At 53.2% G+C, this 19830-nt stretch overlaps 1 protein-coding gene across 6 annotated transcripts in view; it reads right to left on the reverse strand.

Annotated features, from left to right (window-relative positions):
- Nucleotides 1-3230: 3230 nt before the first annotated feature.
- Nucleotides 3231-19830, reverse strand: part of OPCML (opioid binding protein/cell adhesion molecule like) — a 293448-nt gene continuing 276848 nt past the window's right edge. For all 6 annotated transcript variants that reach the window (XM_019622974.2, XM_010723622.3, XM_010723620.3 and 3 more), the window contains 5 exons: nt 7279-7404; nt 6978-7112; nt 6762-6882; nt 6286-6437; nt 3231-6114 (listed from right to left, as the gene is read on the reverse strand). In XM_019622974.2, coding sequence (XP_019478519.1) covers nt 6014-6114; nt 6286-6437; nt 6762-6882; nt 6978-7112; nt 7279-7404 — 635 coding nt within the window. In that variant the 3' untranslated portion in view covers nt 3231-6013. The remainder of the gene's footprint in view (nt 6115-6285; nt 6438-6761; nt 6883-6977; nt 7113-7278; nt 7405-19830) is intronic.

A 19830-nucleotide genomic window follows, 5' to 3' on the forward strand; every position in this document is an offset into this window, starting at 1 on the left:
GGGCGGCGAGGGGGCTCTCTCTGCCTCTATCCATTAAAACGATTGTTCCATGTGGCCGCTCCGTCTGCTTGTGGTGCTCATTGCCCCCGCCGCGGCCGCTGGGCACGGGGAGGGATGCTGGGATGGAGGGAGGGAGGGAGCAGTGATCAGCTGCAGGAAAAGGATGGAGCAGCAGGAGGATGTCAGCGCTGAGCCCAGATGTGTTGCGGCACAAGGTGAGGCTTCGGTGAGTACGTGGAGGGCTTGGGTGAGCTGTGGGTCCCCAGCGGTGTTGGAGGTGATGCGGCCGTGCAGGTCACAAGTGAGTTTCTGGATGTTGGTGAAACCTTGCTGTTGGTGCGCTGGCGTTGGTCTCTGTTGGTGTGTGGAGGTGTTATTGATTTTCAGGAGGGTCTTTGGCGCATCGAGTCTTCAGCTTTCACTGTAGCCACCGGCTTCTCGAGGCGTGTGAGCTCCACCTGGCACATTGTGTGTTGTGTAAGGATCAGAGCTGGTCTGTAACGATTGCAGGGCTTTTAATATTTTATTTTTTCCTCCTCTGAGTTTGTGCAGCCCGAGAAGTAGGCAGGGAGAAGGGAGAGAGAGAGCAGAGAGGATAGCAAGGTGTTGTGAAATGACGGCGCAGCATCTCCCGGCCCCGGGCAGCATGTGGGGACCTGAGGTTGGAGCATCTCTCGAGGACGGGGAGAAAAGGTAGGGAACAGAGACCCCCACCCCTGTGTGCACAGTGCCCAATGCACCTTTGGGCTGATAGTCACCAGCAGCATTTGCAATATGTTGTGCTGTTCCCATCCTTCAGAGGACCCTGCCCTAAGTGAGGGTCTTTGTCCCTTGCTGTTACTGTGGGCACCAGTGCCCCATCACTGACGGTGCAGTGGGCTCAAGGCCCTGTTTGGAAAAAGGGGAAAATCTCCAAAGGGACTTGCTGTGAGCCCCAGGGTTGCTTATGTCTTCTCCCTTGGTGGCAAATACTGTCCCTGTGGGAACAGAGGGGCCCCCAGTACGTGGGCTTTATCCCAAAGGATGGGCTGTTGGCAGGGGTTGCAAAGGCATCCCACTACCATTTCCCCATGGGCTCATGGCATTTAATTGCTGTTCCAAGGCAGGATGGCCGGATGCATGCAGCTTTCTGCATCCTGGAGTCAGGATGGCAGAGAAAGGGGATCAGTGCCAACCACATTGCTAGAGCCACGGTGATGGCTTTGTAGGAACTGCTGTGGCCACATTTGTTGTGCCACGACCACAGATGTGTGTCTGTGCTTCTCCTGGGGGAGGAGATGGAGCAGTGCATGGCTGTTGGCTTTCAGGAAAAGAAAGTTGGCTGTGGCAAGGCAAGCCTGGCAGGTGAAGGAGGGACTCTGCCCACCTCCAAAGGATGGATCTGGGGTTAATGGGGCTCCTCCCTTTATTTTTGAAATTCTGAAATTTTCAGTGTTGTAAGCAGGAGGTCAAAGGGCACACGGTGCCAGGGTTTGAGCATTGCAGAATTAGTTGGAGAGAGAGACAGAGAGATGCTGGTTTATGGATGTGTTTCTGTATTTATTTAGATACATATTTATTTGTGTCTCTCAGTGAAAGTAGATGAATGTCATGGCCTGAAAGATGCCCTCGCTCCCTCCGGATGTAGTTTGTGGTCCAGGTGTTAGTGATGCTTTCCTGTATGTTGTGAAAGGAGCCCACTTGTGCTTGTGTTGTTCAGGACAGGGTTTATTGCTTGTGCCACAAGTTTCCCAGTGTGTTAGCTGTGATTCTTGCCTTGCAGGAAGTGATGATGCGGAGCACGAAGGGAAGCCCTCTGGTCTGGGGCCACAGCAGAGAAGGGAGTGTGTCAGGCTGTCTCTCATTGCCCCTCCATTGCTCTTCTTGGTTGTGACACAGCAAAATTGCACTCAGGAGAGGCCAGAAGTGTCCAAAAAAGGGAGGAGCAAGGGCTCGTTCCCTGCTGGATGGCTCTTCCTTCTTAAAGCTGCATCTCAATGACTGGTGCTTGTCACCCTTTTACCAACCACGCCAAGAAGTCCAAGAGTTTTGCATGGGGGATGGCTACAACCTGATTTGGTATGGCAGATTGTACGTGCAGCTGTTGTTTTTCCCTAAGAGGCATGTAAAAGGCTGCTGGTAGGTGGACAGAGAGCAAGGGGACAGAGTCACCATTGTATCACCCATAGAGATGTGCACAGACGAGGGATGGCCCAGCTGGGTGATTTCCACCTCCATGGCCACGATCGAGGTGAGCTGTGTGGAGTCTTGGTGATGCCCTAGCCCCAGTCCATTTGGATGTGCTGGAGAAGGTGTGATCCTCCCACCCCAGACCCCTCTCCCAGTGTGTTTAGGGAAGCACTTACCTTTCTTTCCAGTGGGCACAGCCGAGGTGTCCCTGACAGAGCCATATGCTCAGGCGGTTGCAGGCTGTGGGAGGCTGTCACCGTGAGGAGCAGCTGGCTGCAGAGCTCAGCAATATACTCTGAGGACACTGCTTTCCAGCTTCAAGTCAGGAAAGGCAAAGGGAGGTGCAGAGCAAGCAATCAATCCCCTTATGGGTCAGGCGTTGCCCCAGACCATCTTGCTGCTCTTGTGCTCCCAGCAGCCATCCTACCCTTTAACATAGAGCTCTGAGATACCAGCTTTGGGATTTCTGCAGGAAAACAGGGCCCCTCACTGAAGAGCATCCGTCAGTGGGATGGAAAAATGGTCCCAAGAGGCACAGGTCCCTTCCCGTAGTCTTCGTCCATTGATGAAGACATATTGTTTGTGTCTTGTGGAGTCACGTCTTGATGGGCGCAAAGCACTGTTAGGAGCATTTCCTCTGCAGTGGCATTCCTTGCACAGAAGTAGGTTTTTTGGAGCAAACGTTGCTAAGAGCCGATGACACATGAGACGACACAGCCACCAAAAGGAAGAATCCAGTGGTGCTTCTGCTGAAGGTAGGTGAGTGAACAGAGCAGAGCCGGTCCTTACCCTGCAGGGCTCCTTAGATAGGTATGTGCTTGTCTGTGCTGCACGTCCCATCAGCGGAGGACAGACGTGGGGACGGGGATGAGGGAAGAGTCAAATAGCAGCGGGGCACAGAGCAAGGAGCCTGCTTGGGAACCAGACAAATCATGGGGCTGGAAGGAGTGCCAGTGCAAGGACAACCAGGAGCTGAATGAAGCTACCATGGAGCACGGTGCACAGGAGCCCCACGCACTGCCCATGGCACGTGCGCTCCGTGAAGCAACGCCCCGAGGGTACAAAGTTCGTCAAACTTTATTGATACACTGCACAATCACAACCATCTCTTATTCTTGCCGAATTAGAAAAGGTTACAACTACAATGTAACATGCACAAATCTCAGGTAGTATAGCCACCCTTGGAATACAATGATCGACGGAAACTCGGAGACCGCGCGCCGGCAAGGCGAGCACGCGGGGAGTGGCGATGGCACGAGGCTCTGCCACCCACCCACATGGCAGTGCCGCGGCCTCGGACAGCCAACACGTTCCTCACAACTGCACGTTACATGGCACGAGAAAGTCGAACGCCGTCCCGACGGAGGAGGACAAGGAAGCCAGCCCAAACCGACCCGGGGAGAGAGAAGAATGGGGAGCGCGGGGCGGCCCCGAGGCTGTTGCGTGGGACCTCGGGGCATCTGGTAGTCGTCATGTCTTGTCTCTGCAATGCCACGGCCTTTGGCCTCGTGTCAGGGACTGGTTCAGTGTTTCTTCTGCAGGGAGAGAGAAATAGGGCACCGGAGTAGTGTGCCAAGCAAGGGCTGAGTGCCAGCTGGGGATCTTGGAGGGGGGCAGGGAGGTGGCAATGGGGTGACACTGCCAAGCGTCTCCCATGCCCCAGGAATGCATCTGAAAGCCCCAGAAGCAAAGATGAGCAGGGGGCCACCCGCTGACACCATCCTTTGCCAAGCGTGGTTGTGAGCATTGCAGGGCACTCAGCCCATCAGGATGTCCCACGCAGTTTTGGAGAACTGGGAGATGGAGCTGCCAGGTAGGACGCAGGGGGGTTATGTCTATTTCCTTGCAGTTGATGCGTCACTGCTGTGGTGGGATCACATTTGCATGCTTCTGCCTTGCTTCTGGGTGGAGAGGGGTTGTTTGTTCTGTGGATCAACCAGTTGGGATGGGGGGCTCAGAGCAAGAGCATGGGGAAGGATGTGTGGGCCACCATGCCCCCCCGCAATGGTGCCACTCGCCTCTACAGAGATGCACACAGATGGGATCGGGCTGCTGCTCGTGACTCCTTCCCGGGATGCTGGTGGGAATGCAGGACCAGCTCACTGCTCACCGTGCCACATCCCTACCCATCAGGTAAGCTGGTGTGCCTGGTCATTGCTGGAGCGGTGCCTTCAGGCTGCGTGGGTTTTGTCACTGTCAGTGTCCCATGTGTGGGGTCAGGAGCATCCCTGCAGATTTTGCAGCTGCTGCTTCTTTTGTGGCAGCGTTGTACGTGTGCTTGTTTGTGCAATGCCCAGGAGGCCCAGAAGAGACAAGGGATGAGGCGAGGGCACCGCCACAATGAGGACAGGGCAGTGGCACATTGCAGGGTCTGTGCCAGGGTTTTCTTCCTTTCCTGTAGGATGGAAAACAGGGCAGCAGCAGAGTTTGTATGGGGAAAGATACACAGCCTCAGCTCTCAAGTCATCTTGCTTTTGGAGGGAGAAAGAAGGGGGAAGGGCGGGGAGACATCAGTTCCCCAGTGTAACGAGGTGATGGTGAGGGGGGACATCGTGTGCTTCCTTGGTGTGCTACCATCATGTTTTGTCCCTTTGTTGCTGGCACTTTGTCCAGTGCTGTGTGAGACATCTCTGGAGCTGAATAGGAGTTTCTGTCCTTGGAGTACAAACCCAAAGCTTCCCATCCTTGCCCCAGAGCATAAGGAAGGATTGAGGTTACCCCCCATGCAAGGAGCATTGCAGCACTGTGGGCCATGGGCTGAGAACCAACACAGCCCCATTGAGGTGACCACTGCAGGGCAGCTGGAGGAAGCAAAGAGAAGGTTCTGACTGCACATGTTCTGGTGTCAGTGGAGCCTCTCAGCAAGCAGCAAGCTGGAGGCACCAGGGCATCCTTGTCCTTGTTGTGTAGGTATAGCAAATTGACGGCCATTATTTTTCCAGTGGAGCCTGAGCTGTCTCCAAATGGTCAAACACCAGTGCTGGGACAGGCAGAGGCATTTGCCTGAACAATGTAGGAAGAGCCCTTAGGAGACCTGGAACACCCATAAGATGGAATTCTGCAGGGGTGGCAGCAGGCATGTTGGAGCTGCAGCTGGGGCTCTGTTTGCTGCCTGGTGCTTGCCTGTGTTGGTTAGTGCCTCCTCCCAGTGCCAGTGCTGCAGTGCCTTAGCTGTCAGATTGAGCAAGGAGCTGGAAATTCAGTGAGCATCTCAAGTGCCTGTGGTCCAGAGGAGCTACCTCTGGGCAGGGACACATCCTTGGGCACAGGGCAGAGGGGCTGCAGTGCAGAAGGGAAGCAGCAGGGGATGGAGAAGCGAGGAGATGGTCTGGGAGGAGCTTTGGTGGTGAGAGATCACATTCAGGACTGAGACGGTGCAAGGCAGACGCGGGGCTTCAACTTCAGGGTCTGTTTGGGCATAGGTGTCTCAATGTGACGACGAGATGGACGTCCCCAGCGACTGCTCCGGGTGGCCCCCACCCACCATACCCGTGTCCAACACGGTGTCACCAAGACGCCTGCCAGGTGTCAGCGGGGAGCCCCATCCACGCTGGACCCCATCCGTGGGGCACATCGCCCGCAGCCGGCTCGATGCAAGGAGGGACAAGGCGGCAGACAAGGCTCGGTGCAGCATTGCCCTTCGAAGGGCAGGCGACGGTGGCGGGTGACAGTCTGGTGGCACGTAGTGGGGTCTGTACAGCGTAACTGGCGGCGAGAATGATCCCGGCAGGTGGGAGACGTGGCCGTCCTCGGCCCTTTGGCGCCGCTCCCCGTCCTCCGGCGTTGTGCCCGTCTGACGGAGAGGAGTCCCCGGGCGGCCGTCCCGGGACCCTCCACTCCCTTATCAAAAGTCGAGGAGGAGGCGAGCGAGGAGGGTGGCCCAGAGGCAGAGGCCAGCGGCCGCCCGGGAGGCTGCGTTGCCACTGTCGTGCACAGCTCCGGGCCCTGCACCGGGGGAGAAGAGGAAGAAGAGGGACAGCGTTAAAGGCAGTGATGAGAGGATGAGATCATGCTGTCGTGCAAACAGAAGCCCTCCCCGCTCTCCCCCCTTAGCAGGTTGGCAGCAGTGAGTCAAGTCCCCAGTTTGGGGACGCTGGCGACATTTGGAGCACCTACCATAGAGGATGATGCTGGCATTGGTGTTGCCCAACTTGTTTGTGGCCACACACGTGTAGTTGCCATAGTCCTTCTCCGAGACATTGAAGAAGGTCAGCGTCGAGAGGCGGCCCTTGCTCTCGATCCGCACGCCCTCCAGCCCGTTTGCTAACCTGCACAGGGGGTTGTAGATGATGCTGCTCAAAGCCTTACATGGGTTAAGAATATAACACAGCCCCAGGCACCCCCTCCCTGCCCTTCACAGCCTTATGAGGTCCACCCTTCACCCCACTGTGCCACCCAGCAGCACCTCACTCCATCTCCAGTCCCATCTCCCTCCATGGGTTGACCCTGGGATACCCACATATTCCATGGAGAGAAAGACCTTAAAATCCCCGTGAGGTCTTGGATCCTCCATAGCAGGAAGAGCCTGGCCTCCCTCCAAGCTGATCCCTTGGCTGCCTCCATCCCACCCTGCATCCTCCATGCACCCGCACCTGGTGTCCTCCTTGAACCACTGAAACTCTGCCACGGGGACGGCCGAGGCCTCGCACTGCAGGATGCCCTTCTGGCCCACTGAGGCGCCCGTGTTCTTGGCATTGGAGATGTACGGCGGGTCTGTGGGGATGCCATGCCATGTCACGTCCCTAGGATGGACCACGTGCCTGCCCCACCACCACATCCCCACCAGGGATCCCATTCCATGCACTTACAGTTGACAGTGACTTTGACTTTCCGGACATCTGGGACAGCCACATCATTGACAGCACTGCACTCGTACTCGCCCGACTGCTCCCGTGTGATGCCTGTGATCTCCAGGTACTCGTCCTCGCTCACGAAGCCTTGCCCTGTAATAAAATGGGGCACCATCACCAACAGCTCCCAGCTCCAGCAGCCTCCAAACCAACCTACACATAAATCCCCGCACACCCCTGCCATCCTCCAACCCTTTGCCAAGCTGGCATCTCCTGCACCCAGCACTCAGCACAGGCAGGTCCCCAAGCCTTGTCTCACCTTTCCCAGAGAGATGCCGCCATGTGACAGTGGGCTCCGGCCTCCCAAAGGCCAAGCACATGAGGGTCACACTGCTGCCTTCATTCACCGTGATGTCTGATGAGATGTTGACAATCTGAGGGGGGACTGCAGGACACAACAACAAAGGGACCATCAGCACACAGCCTCATGGGGACCTACCAACATTCCCATCCCTTTCCCCACCACCAACCCTCCTCTGATGTCACTTAGACCTGCACAAATCATGCCCCCATTGACCACATGGCAACCTAGAAAACCTGGACCAACCCCTACAACCTTCCAGAACAGAAATTGCTCCTGGCAACCCCCATACAGGCTCCTCAAGACGCCAGAGTCTGCCATACTTCCCCTCCAGCCACCAACCCTGCACCTGGAAAATGCCCCCTGTAACTGGCGTGGAAGGGTCTGCACGCCCTGAAACACCCACCCTGCTGCTTTGGGCAACCCATGATAACCAACTCATTATGACTGCCAACAGCTCTCATATCTTAGCATTTTTATTAAAGCTTTCTAAATTACTGATTGTCTGCTCCGTTCAGTGCTGGCCATTGTGATTTATATTAGTCTATCCCCTGATACTCCATCTAATAAATAACTTGGCAATCTCCAAGCCCATAAATCCCCATCCCAGCAAAAAGCAATTAAAGCCCTTTGCTGACGCCATTCACCAGTGCCCCAGGCCTTGGGGCTGGTGAATACCACTCCCCAGGAGCTGATCCAACAATGCAAAGGGGCTTTCCCTCAACCAAATCCCAGGCTGGCTATGCCATGCTCAATGCCCGTGAGCCCTCTGTGGCCATGGCAGATGTGAGACCTCAGCTCCACAGTGCCCAGCAATGGGCATGAGTGCAAATGGATTTTGGTAGATCCCTCTACTCCATCCTCCCTATCGTGTTCTGGATAGAAAACAAAGATCAAGAATCGCAGAACCATAGAATTGTTCAGGTTGCAGAAGACCTTCCAGATCATCAAGTCCAATCTCAGCCTAACCATACTACCTAAAGGATGGGGCACTCCAGGAGGGGGGTAGTTGAGAGGGGCACAGAGACTACGGCAATCTCTACTGGGGAACTCTGCCTAAGCTGCGAATGCAAGAAGCCTCCAAAAGGCACACATAAACCCATCCAGCCAAGTGATGCTCTCGGGCAGATTTCACTCTCCATAGGGACAATGGCAGTGCCAGTCCCACGTCACCAACAACATCATGAGACACAGCCCCTCTACATAAGGCATCAACTGCATTTGGAGCTCTTCACCCTCCCACCATCCACCAGCAACACCACCTGGTCCAGCCCTGCTGATGCTCAGCTACTGGCAGTCCCTGTGCCTTGGCAGGGGTTAAAATTCAGCCTGAGAGCACCTTTTGCTCCTGGGGGGGGCTCACAAAGGCTGGGCTTCCCCATGCATGCACTTGCAGCTCGCTCCCCAGCACAGCCCGATGGCGAGGGCGCTGCCGAGCCTCCGCCGCCTGATGGGCCCTGCGAGGCTGTAAATTTCCCAGCAACTTGACACTTTAATATAGAAGTACAGTCTGTTATAGCAGAGGGAGATTGTCTGAGTCCTTCAGGGGAGACTGGCAATCCAAAAATGAAAAGTGTGCGGCAGCAACCGGTGAAAAATGTAGTTAGTGCTGGGAGTGCGGGCGGCACGCTGCCATGGTTTGTCCCCAGCTGCTGCTCAGGGCAGCCCTGTGTGCTTGGAGCTCCTCTCGCTCCTTGCAGCACCCAGGGACAACGTTCTTTGTAAAGCTGTTTGCACGACACGGGAACTGCAGAGCAACCAGGGCACGGAGCAGAGCTGCGCTGTGCCGTTCGTCTCTGTGTGCACACAGTCTTACACTTACGCATCGCAGTGTTGTCCCAACTCATCCGTGCACCCCTGTGTAAGGCAGGCCACAGACAGACAGACACCCAGACTATGTGGGGCCGGGAAGTGTGACTGCATGGCCCCTTGCAGCACACTGATCCCACAGGATGCACGGGGCTGGGTGTCCCTGAGAGCACGGGGACACCGCCAGCATCGATAGCCAACCGCGACGGCAATCGTTGCCTATGAGGTTACAGGGACTGCCAGGAGGACATCCAAGGGACCTGATTGCATTTCTATAGATCCCACCAGCTGCTGGCTGCAGCCTCAAGGGCAGGCTGCCATTGCCTTTGCTTTTAGCCACAAGAAGGGTGGGAGGGAGCTGGGACTGTGCAGGGACACAGCAGACAGCAAACAGGACCTAAGAGCAGGGTAACATGGAGCAAACATGACAGTGGTCCAACAGTGACCTGCAGGGCCAGTCCATCATTACCTGCATGATGCAGGTAAAGCCACAGCACCCGCACAACCATACAGCATGAGATCACCACGGAGGCAAAAAGCTCTCCTGTCCTCCCAGCACCCACGCAGCCCCCAGATCAGTGGGACTAACAGCACTGCTGTGAGTCCTATCATTGCTATTCATTTACCTGCTGACAGCAAGCTATTTTTTGGCTATCTTTGATTTTTTGCAATAGCCACTGAGGGCCCTCTCCTTGTCCTACATCCCATATGCAGCTAATATCCAGCTTTATGACACTCCTGTCACTAAATATAGAACATAATAAACGATCCCAGGGCAAACCTGTTAGCAGTCAGAGAAGCAGCAAAACCGGGGCCAGCGTTCAGGCGGGGACATGGAGTGCCACCTCCTGACACATGAAATGCACTTTACTGCAGCTCACCTTGCCTTGCCTCGTTAGCCTAAACGTACCTCACAACACACCAATAATAAGATACTCCAGGGAAAAGGGGTGAGATAGAATGGAAAAAATCATTGAGTTCATCAAGTCAACCCATCACCACCATGCCCACTAAACCAGCTCCCTCAATTTTTTGAGAGGCCCAGGTGCTGCCCAAAATACTCTGCCCACTGGCTGCCATTGGTACAAGGCACAGCTTCCCAGCGAGGGCCACCAAAACACAGTTCTGGCTCCAACCACACCAAGGTCACACCAAAGTGGATGCCAGCACGTGGCGTGCTCGTGTGAGCCTTGGGGAGCTACAGAGATAAAGCAAACCAGCATCACAGCAACTCTACTGCCTTATTAATAGTCTTGCTTTCTATTTAAAAGACCACTACTAAGAGCACATTGGATGTGCAGCAAATCCCATGGTCTCGCCAGAGCAGTGCGTGGCCCGCGGAGGATTGCCTCCATCCCGTGTAATATTAATCAGGGGGAAGTTAATGCATAACGTTCGCCAGGCCAAAAAAATACATTTGGGCTGTAATTTCTTGTTTGTTCGGAAAGCGGGCGAGAGAAATTGAATGTGAAAGTGATGCCACTAAATTCAATAACAATAAGCCCGTGATTTATCTCCTTCCTTTACCGCCCGAGACCCGCAGTGCCCGACGCGCCGATTAATGTCTTACACTGGGTACAGGAGACGGCCGCACAGCGGTTCCTGCTGATGCCCTTGGGGGCTGTAAAACCCTGCGCCTCCCCTCGCCCCCAACCCTGCCAAACACCAGGGCTGCCCCGATCCCCCGGGCCCAGCTTTGCTCCTGTTTTGCAGCAAACTCCTTGCAAAATGGCTGGAGATGCTGCAAGACACCCAGCTACGATGGGGGATGGCTGTTGCAAGGGGCATGGCCTTCCCCTGCTAATCTGCGCAGTGAGAGGCGGCTCTTCGGTAATTACTGCCTGCTTATTGACTCAAAGCGACATAGAAGCATGCAAACAGACAGGAGCTGGCTTGGCTTTTGGCCACTCTGTATCCCAGATCCCCACCAGCAACGCTCGCTGCCCCAAGCTGACTATTTTTAGCTGTGAGATCATTAATGCTGCACGCACAGAGCTGGGAGACTGAGCCACTGATGTCCCTCCAGATCATTAGCTCCTAAACCATTCAAAGAGCCCTCTTCTTACACCTGGGAGAAGGTGGGATAAGATGGGTGCCTATGGGCTCTGCACACCACTGGGCATCCATGAACGCCCTGCCCTATTTGCTGGCTCAGCATGGGGTCATTTGGGTGTGCATGGTGGCTTTTTTGCCCCAAAACAGCACTCCAAGAGGCGAGCTGACCTGTTTTACCCATGCAAAGTGGCACAGGACATCACTGCTCACTTTGTGCACCCCTCCTTCTGCTGGATTTTCCCCAGAGTGCCTTTTGGCTTCCTGCTGCTGCCACCCTGGACACAGACAGTCCTTTAGGGCAGCACCTTTCAACATAACCTAGATGCAAAAAAAACTCCATTTGGGTGTCCAACACCAGTTTGGATCTCCATATTTCGGGCCCCCTCTCATACACAGCTCGGGACAGGGATGGTGTCTGCCTACAGCCGGCACCAGAGGTGCAACATGCAGCGATGCCAGATGTGGGCATCCTTGAATACCACACACAAACTGCACGTGCTTCCTGAGATCCCCATGTGCTGCCCTGGTTACAAAAGCACCTCCTGCTCACCCCCAGCCCCTCCTTTCCCTCTTTCCAGGGACAGATCTGGCAGGAGAGCTGCCGCCCTCTTTTATTAAATGTTAATGCTTTTATTTATTCGCCAGTATTTATGGACCTCTCATCTCTTCCCATTGCTATTCACATATCTCCCTCTTGTTACTGCCAGACGAGGATGGACAGTTGATTTGAAGCATCAGGACACACACCTGGATGGCTTCCCAGACACCCTGCAGGGACAGAGTCCTTCTGGGACAGCCCATCCAGCACACAGGGATGCAGACCCACCCATGCAGCCCACCTAGGGCTGCCCACCAAGAAGGACCCCACATACATGCACTCCATGTCCTGCCTTGCTCCCTGGGAAGGGGCACATTAAGCTTTAACCAAAGTGCTGCTTGTTGACAGCCAGGATTACCACCTCTCATCAACCCCATTTTGATGAACCACGATGCTCGTCGGCATTGATTTTATCAACTCTACATTAAGCACATCTGACAGCTGCGGGTTGGGCACCAGGATGGTTTTTGTCAAATTTCTCAGCCCAGAGAGCAGTACATCATGCTGTCACTTTGCACATTCTAAAAACGCTCTATCTGGGGGGAAATTTTCCCTTTCCCTTCTCCTATCCATTAATGCTGCCTTCCCAGTGCTTTCCCCACTAAAGCACACCTCACAAGGTGCAGGTTGGCCAATCATTACAACCCACACACTTCAAACAAATCATCTCCACAGCAGAGATGAGATTTTCCTGCTTGGCTGATACTCCCTCAGTGACCACATCTCTTCTCCTGCCTCTCTTCCTGAAAACAATCCAAGTGCAGCCAAGGGGAGTGAAGAAAACTGACCACAAGCACCTATGGGGAATCACAGAATCATTAAGGTTGGAAAAGACCACTAAGATCATCACATCCAACTGTCGAATCATCCGCACCATGCCACTAAGCCATGTCTCTCAGAGCCCAACCCAGACGCCTTAGGAGCCTGGAAGCATCACATGGCACGTCCCATATCTCCAGCTGCATCTCCTACCCCTTCCAGCCCCTCTTCTGGGGGATGTGGACACCCCCAGCACCATGCATGGTCAGACCACGACATCTTTGGGCTGCAGTCACACTCAATGGGACAAAGCAATGGGATAAACACACCCTTAGAGACCCCATCACCGATGCAAAACCACAATCTGAATGTACCAGGGACCACGAGCGAACAAAACAACTACAAAATATAAAGCATGGGCGTAGAGCTGCCTTCACTATGCAGCATCTCCCACCTGCACAACACACACCCTTTTTCTCCACGTTTTCGCACTGAGACGGTGCAAGCAATAAAAACAAAACTCAGAGTGTTATACCTACTGTGTAACCACCTGTCAGTAAATTTATGAACAATTAGGAAGCAAAAGTGCTTCCCAGGGAGCTATTTGTGTGCGCGATAAAAACGTTCTTTCTGTTTGGGAATATAATGGGGAAACAACTTCTCCCGTCCTCCCCCTGCTCTGCCATTTTTTGCTTTTTGCAGTAATTAATCCAGCTGCTGACACTCTTTTGTTCTGTCAGCTCCCGATGCCCGCAGCACATCCTGCTGCTCTGACCTGCTCACTGCCAGCTGTTTTTTGGGGCTTTCCCTTGCTTTTTTTAGGAGCCAGAGGATGCTTTCGCATCACCCCCTATGGCTGAAAGTCACAGCCTTCTCCCTATACCCAGCCAGATTTCAGGCTGGTGTTCTTTCCCAGCCACTCTAAGGACATTTTGCTCTCTTTTCAGCTCAAAAGCCTCAGGTTCCCAACACGTGCCACTGCAGCACTGATTCCCCAGCATTCAGCATCTTCCCGTAACCCTTTGGTTGCTCCGCACACTGCTCTGCCCTTCATCCCCCACCTGCAACCACGCATGTGTGACTTTCCTGCTCCAACACCCAGACTGCTGATGCATTTGCAGATGCAAATTCACGAGTCCCCATGTCCTTAATTCCACTGAACAAGACGCAACCCCTCTGTACAGCTGAAATCCTACCTCCTCGAGAGCATCTCACAGTACCACCCTTGGCAAACCCACTGCCCATTTCCCTTCCCAATGTAGCCATTCACACCAGGGTGGTGGGTCTTCCTGCAAGCCAGGCTCTTTCTCTTTCAAGACTTCCCCCCTCTTTATGCCTTCATTATTCTTTCATTTTTCTCCTTTGTTGCCTTCTGCTCTTTTTTTTTCTGGGCACTTTCCTGCATGCCCACATTTCATTCTCTCTTCCCTTTGTCATACAAGACTCTGGGCTTTTCTTCTTTCCTCTTTCCCCTCCAGTTACCTTATTCTTCATTCATTTCTACCCTTCCTGTTTTCCTCTGAGCCATCTTCATCTTTGAACTCCAGTTGTTTTCACACCTATCTATTTTGCCATCTACGGGCTCAAGGAGAGACATGAGCTCTTCTGAACTGGGGAGAACCAGCAACAGGTGAAGGCTGTATTATGAACTCATCCTTAGAGAAAGCATTTCCCCTCTGCAATGACACCTCACTGCATGGTCCAGCAGCTCCTCTCCTGCTGCCACCACCCCTCTCCAGCCCCCATCTCCTGCAGCACGATGCTATCATGAGACTCCCTCCACATTCTGGCCACTCGCAAAGATTTCTACTCCCTTACGTGGCAGTTTCCAGAGCCCCTCTACTTTGGAATGAAAAAGCAGCATCTCCCACTTGTTCCCTCTAACAGTGCACGTGCCAATTGATTTTCCCCCTGCAGTTGCTCATGGTTCGTTTTTTCCCCTCTTGTGCCATCCAGTGTGTAGCTCAATAAACCGCTCAGCAAATGGCTGAGGTCCCTTCCATCCTCACCCCCACCTGTGCAAATACCCCCGGAGAAGGAAATGTGAAACATTAGTTTAACTGCCATGGACATTATGTGTTCTTGCCTTGTGCTCCTGCTGGGAAGACTTCTTTCCAGACTAAGTGATTTTTTTTTTCCTTTTCCACTTAAAAGCCTTTTGATTTTTCTCTATTTTCGTGCACTCCATCCCCACTGCTACGAAACCAAACTACGGAAGAGTTTTCTGCTTAAAATCACTGTTTCGCTTTTCCCCACCAGGACGATTGACCCAGTGCAGCCGGAGCCAAACCTCCAAACAGTCATCAGCAAAGCACCAAGTGAGACCCCAAGGAGACATGAAGGGGATAAGGAGCGTGTCCAAACTTTGCCGTGTCATTTGCTGGCCCACCCGATGAGTGGCTTCAGTACTGAGAGGAGAGAAAAGCAAACAAGGAGCTTCCTCCGCCCATTGCTGGGCCACCTTAGCCTGAAAACTCAGCCAACACACATCGTTTTCGGTGCACTTTTTCCAAAAATGCCAAGAGAAGCTTGGGTAGGGACTGAGGACATGAGCTGAGCTTCTGAAAAGCTCAGGGTGAAGAGAGGAGCACCTCCTGGCACTCACTGCCAGAGCAGAGCCCATGGGCACCATACCATAATGAGAGGTGCATTCAGGATGGGTAGGGAAGGAACAGTTTGCTTCGCACACCAGGCATCATCCAGCAAGGCAGAGATGTGCCCCAAGCACAACGTGTGATCCATTCTTTGCAAGCTCTTGATCCCAGCGCACCACACAATGCACCAGAAACCATTTTTGCACTGGACAAACTGCACCTGGACATTGCTAACCTGGATGAGCCTCCATTTATCCTTCACTAGAGGGTATTGGATTAGGTCCCTGTGGACCACCTCCATGGGCAGAGGGACCCCCAGGCTCCTTCTCAGGCATGCCCAGCCATTCAGCTATTCAGGCATGCCCAGCACTTCACCAGGCTCCACTGTTCAGTCTCTCTCTTCCTCATAATTGCCTTTTCTCTTAAGCAGACAAAAATAATAACCCATTAAGGAGCGAGCAAGTGGTCAGGCACTGGCACAGCTCTGGCACCCAGGGAAGTGGTGCAGTCACCATCCCTGGAGGTGTTAAGAACCATAGGGATGTGACACTGAGGGATGTGGTCAGTGGGCACAGTGGGGGTTCCAACCTTCCTGATTCTGATTCTTAGCATCCCAAATGCAGATAAAGCACCCAAGGACAGCAGTGAGCCTGCTGCAGAGGCCACATCCTGCCCTGCTCATTCTCCAGGCTGAACTGCAGCTGCTGTACACCACGTGCACAACCCTCATGTCAAACTCTCCTGCGCCCTAATAATAAGCAAAACCACTGACACTCATGTGAAGCACTTTCTGCACGTACAGCATTTTATCAGCTCTACTACAACTGAGCTGCTCCCCTTGCTTTGCTATTTGCCACACAGCCTCCCGGTAAGGTTTTAATAAGTATCACAGTCTCAGCTCCTGCTTGGATATCAAAGGTAGCCCGATAAAAGCAAGTTTAAAAGCATCACTTGTGCAATCGGAGGTGGAGGGGGGGGCCCGCAGCACAGCCTGTCTTAGGGGAGAACAGTTCAATGAGGCTGGTGTGGGGGGGCTGCCCTTTCAGAGAGTCGAGAAGAAGTCGGTTGTTATTGGGAAGAAGGAAAAAATAAAGACTCCATTTGCTTGAGAGACACTTGCTGAAGAGCTACAGCTGTTGTCAGTGCCACAGTTGAAAGGCAGAGGATGCAACTATTGACACAGGATGTGGTTTGGGGCACTGCCTTTACGTGGATTCGGGGGGTATTGCTGAAAACAGATGCACACCTGGCACTCTGCTGCCAAGAACAAAGGCTGTGGTCCTTCAGAAGCCATCCTGCCCATGGGGAGAGGAAAGCAGCAAAACGCCGAGACAGGAAAATGGATTGCACCGACCAGAAACTAACAGTAACGATGCAGACAGCTGGGAGAGGCTTTAATGAAAAATCTATGGTGAGCGGGATTAAGGCAGAACAGAGGAGGTTTCTCCAAATAAATCAGAAACAGAGGACATTTGAAGAGTACAAAAGACCACTGTCGGGTAGGGATGGGCAGCACCGGGGATCACTGCTGAGATCTCCACCAGCTGCAGCGCTCCGATCCCGAAGCAACGCCGCGCTCTGCAAAGCTGCTTTGGTACAAACACAGAGCAGCATCAGCCAGGAAGTGTTCAGAAATACCTAGAAATGGGGACTTCCTCCCTGTTAAAAGATATCCCTGAGGTCTCAGCCCAAACCCCACTCTGCATTTCTCCAGACCTGATGCAAAACCATGGAAGAAAGTCCCCCATCGTGCCTGCAGGATGCTCTGCTGCATCAGTGACACCACCCAACCATGCCTCGCTTCTGCAGCATCACTGCAACCTCTTGTTTAACTGTCCATTGTGCTTGGGAGGGGCTCCATCTCACTTCTGCCGCCCGATTTCTCATCACCTTCTCCTACCTCTTCCACTCCCTGCGCTCCATCAGCCCTTCTGCTGCTGCCTTCCCCTCACTCCCATCCCCAGCCTCCACTCCCAGAAGGAAACCTGCCTTATTCTTTAAGATCTGCAGTCTCAACCACATCACTGATTCCAAGCTCTGTACTCGAGGCAGAAACACCCCCCGGCTGCTCCAGCAGCCCACGTCAAGGAAGCACAGCTATGCCCTGCCTGTTGCTCCTGGCACCAAAACCATTCTGCAGGGTTTCCTGGCCCATCCTGGCACACTGAGCCTCTGGGAGCAGGGCTGCACCTGGGGGCAGGAGAGCTCCCCAGCACCCATCACTCTGGAGCAGCCTGCCTTCACATCTACTGGCTACATTCATCAACAGTTCAATGCAGGCAAAAGTCTCTGCTTCCTATTAATTGCTCTGACAGAGAAATTACAGCTCCTTTGGTGTCATTAGTGCCATCAGAACTGCTCTGCTATGCAGACTCCCCTCCCATTCACCCCTACAAGCTCTGTTTGAGTTTCCTTGCTCCAGCAATGGCCCAACAGCATCCTCATTTCAAGCTCTTTATGATAAGAGAGGGATTAGGCAGCTCATTCTCTCTTACACCACATGAAATCCCAGCTCTCCCTGTGTTTGCAACCCCCCCCCCAAGCACCAAAACACCACACACGTGCCTACCAGCATCCATCCTGTCGTCACAGGGAGAGGAAAAAAGCTGCCTGGCCTCCCGCCATCCCCGCTCTTACAAAGTGCTGTTAACTGCTGTAATGAACCAATCCCAGAGACATATTAATAACGACACGAAGAGACACATTTACTGTTGATTGTGACTCGCTGGCAGATTTATCGCCGGGTTGCTAGGAGGGAAGGTCTGGCCCTGCAGTAGCGCAATTAAAACCAAATTGAATACAGGAATAAAGAATCAATAATCTATCCGGGCAACTTTTAGTTGTGCAAAATACAAATATAAATTAATTGACCTGAACACGGATGCTAACTGGTCTTTACTGCCTGCTTGTGTGGGGAGTGCCACCAGGACAGTGCCTGCTTTGCAGAGGGAGTCCTGAACCCATATTTGACACCGGGACAGCTCTGACAAATATAAGGTGGTGGTTCCATCCCTGGTGACCAGACAAGTGCTCTGGATGCGACCACCCCTTGCTTTGCCCCTCTGAGCCTTGGGGGTGCATTGCAGGCTGCTCTCCTCCGCTGCAGCACACTCAAGCACCAGCACTTGGCACCAACATCTTTGTGGAATAAAAGGATTTTTGGCCTTGCTTTAATGAGATAAGATAATCGCACGGGGATTTTACGAGGCAAGATATTGGGTGTTAGGTGCTGGAGATTTATTACGAGCCGGAGCATGAAGAGGGGAAAAGAAGAGGAGGAGATGTAATCTCTCTTGCTCTCATGCTCATTTCAGGCTGTTTGCTCATACAGCACACGGAAAAGCCTGTGCTCCATGGGCAGAACCAGCTGCAGCCCTGCATGCTGCACAACCTGACCAGTTCCAAGGAACCTTTGGGGTGGTAGGAGCCAAGAGCAGGCTCTGCTGTGTGTGTGACCAAAGCCATCCATCCCAAGCCTCTGCAGGCGAGGGGTGAGGTGGGTGTCATTCCATCAGGCAGAAAGAGCTCGGATGCTTCACAGGTGTTGACTGGATGGATTAGCACTATTAGTGAGCAGACAGGGTAAACAGATTAAACGTTGCAGATGGACGGCTGGTATACGCAAATCACTAAGGGGGGAGGAGGGAATGCTCTGATATCTTTCTGCTCCCTTCTTTCCAAGCTACGCCCTCCCCTCTCTGCACCACCACCACCCCGGGACAGCCCAGCATGCTCAGAGCAGAGCCCCACTGCAAACTCCTATGGAGATTTGGCAGCAAACAGGCACATAGCAGCCCATGGAAGCAGCAAGTCGCCCATCTCTCACACCTTGCAGGAGAGCTGACAGGCTGGGTGAGGTTTTCCCTGCTTTGATCGGTGGCTGTATCGAACCCTGCCTCTTCCAAATGAGAAGGATACATAAATATATACATATCCGTGTTGGGGGCTTCTCAGAGACATGTTGAGGCTGAGAAATTTTACAGATTTGCTCATTGCAAAATCAATACCCATCAGCTGTTTGAAATTAAAGGAAAGATTAGGTCCTGGTTTTATACACGCTTTATTGTATTCTGAGAGCTTTCTACTCAGCCAGATAAATCTTCTTTAAGAGGATTAGGAAACTTTCATTATCTTTATCTAACCTGAACTAACACTAACTCTGAAAAATTAATCTACAGACTGGACAAAAGCTGATAGCTGCTGCAAAGGAGTCAGGATTGGAGGCACCATCCACCGGAGCTGGGGAGCCCAGTGGTGACCTCCAGCAAACCAAGATCCCCCTGGAAATATGCCAGCGTGCTTCATAACTGGCTCAGCCCCAGCACTCTATGGGGTCATCTCACTGGTGGGCTTGAGTTTGGTCCCCACACATCACGCCTCCAAGTGGTCCTCGGTTTGCTTCCACTGGCAGTGTTAGCAGCTGGGAAGGTTGGGGAAGCAGCATGCATGTTAGGGTGAGCTAGGCAAGCTGAGAGGCCAACTGACCAAGGCAAAGACATGTTTGGTGCAAGAAAGGCCCCCAAACACCTCACTGCAGCCCATGCTGCTATAGGCACCCTGATCTGCAAGCACCAACAATCCCCCAGATGAAGAGATCTGAGGATGCCGATTTTGAAACCAACATCAGCTGCTATGCCAACACGCTCTCCTATGAAGCCCCACGCCAAAAGATCATTGAAGCCCCCCATGCACACC

Source organism: Meleagris gallopavo, chromosome 26 (genome assembly GCF_000146605.3).
Source record: "Meleagris gallopavo isolate NT-WF06-2002-E0010 breed Aviagen turkey brand Nicholas breeding stock chromosome 26, Turkey_5.1, whole genome shotgun sequence".
In the NCBI taxonomy this organism is placed as follows: domain Eukaryota; kingdom Metazoa; phylum Chordata; class Aves; order Galliformes; family Phasianidae; genus Meleagris; species Meleagris gallopavo.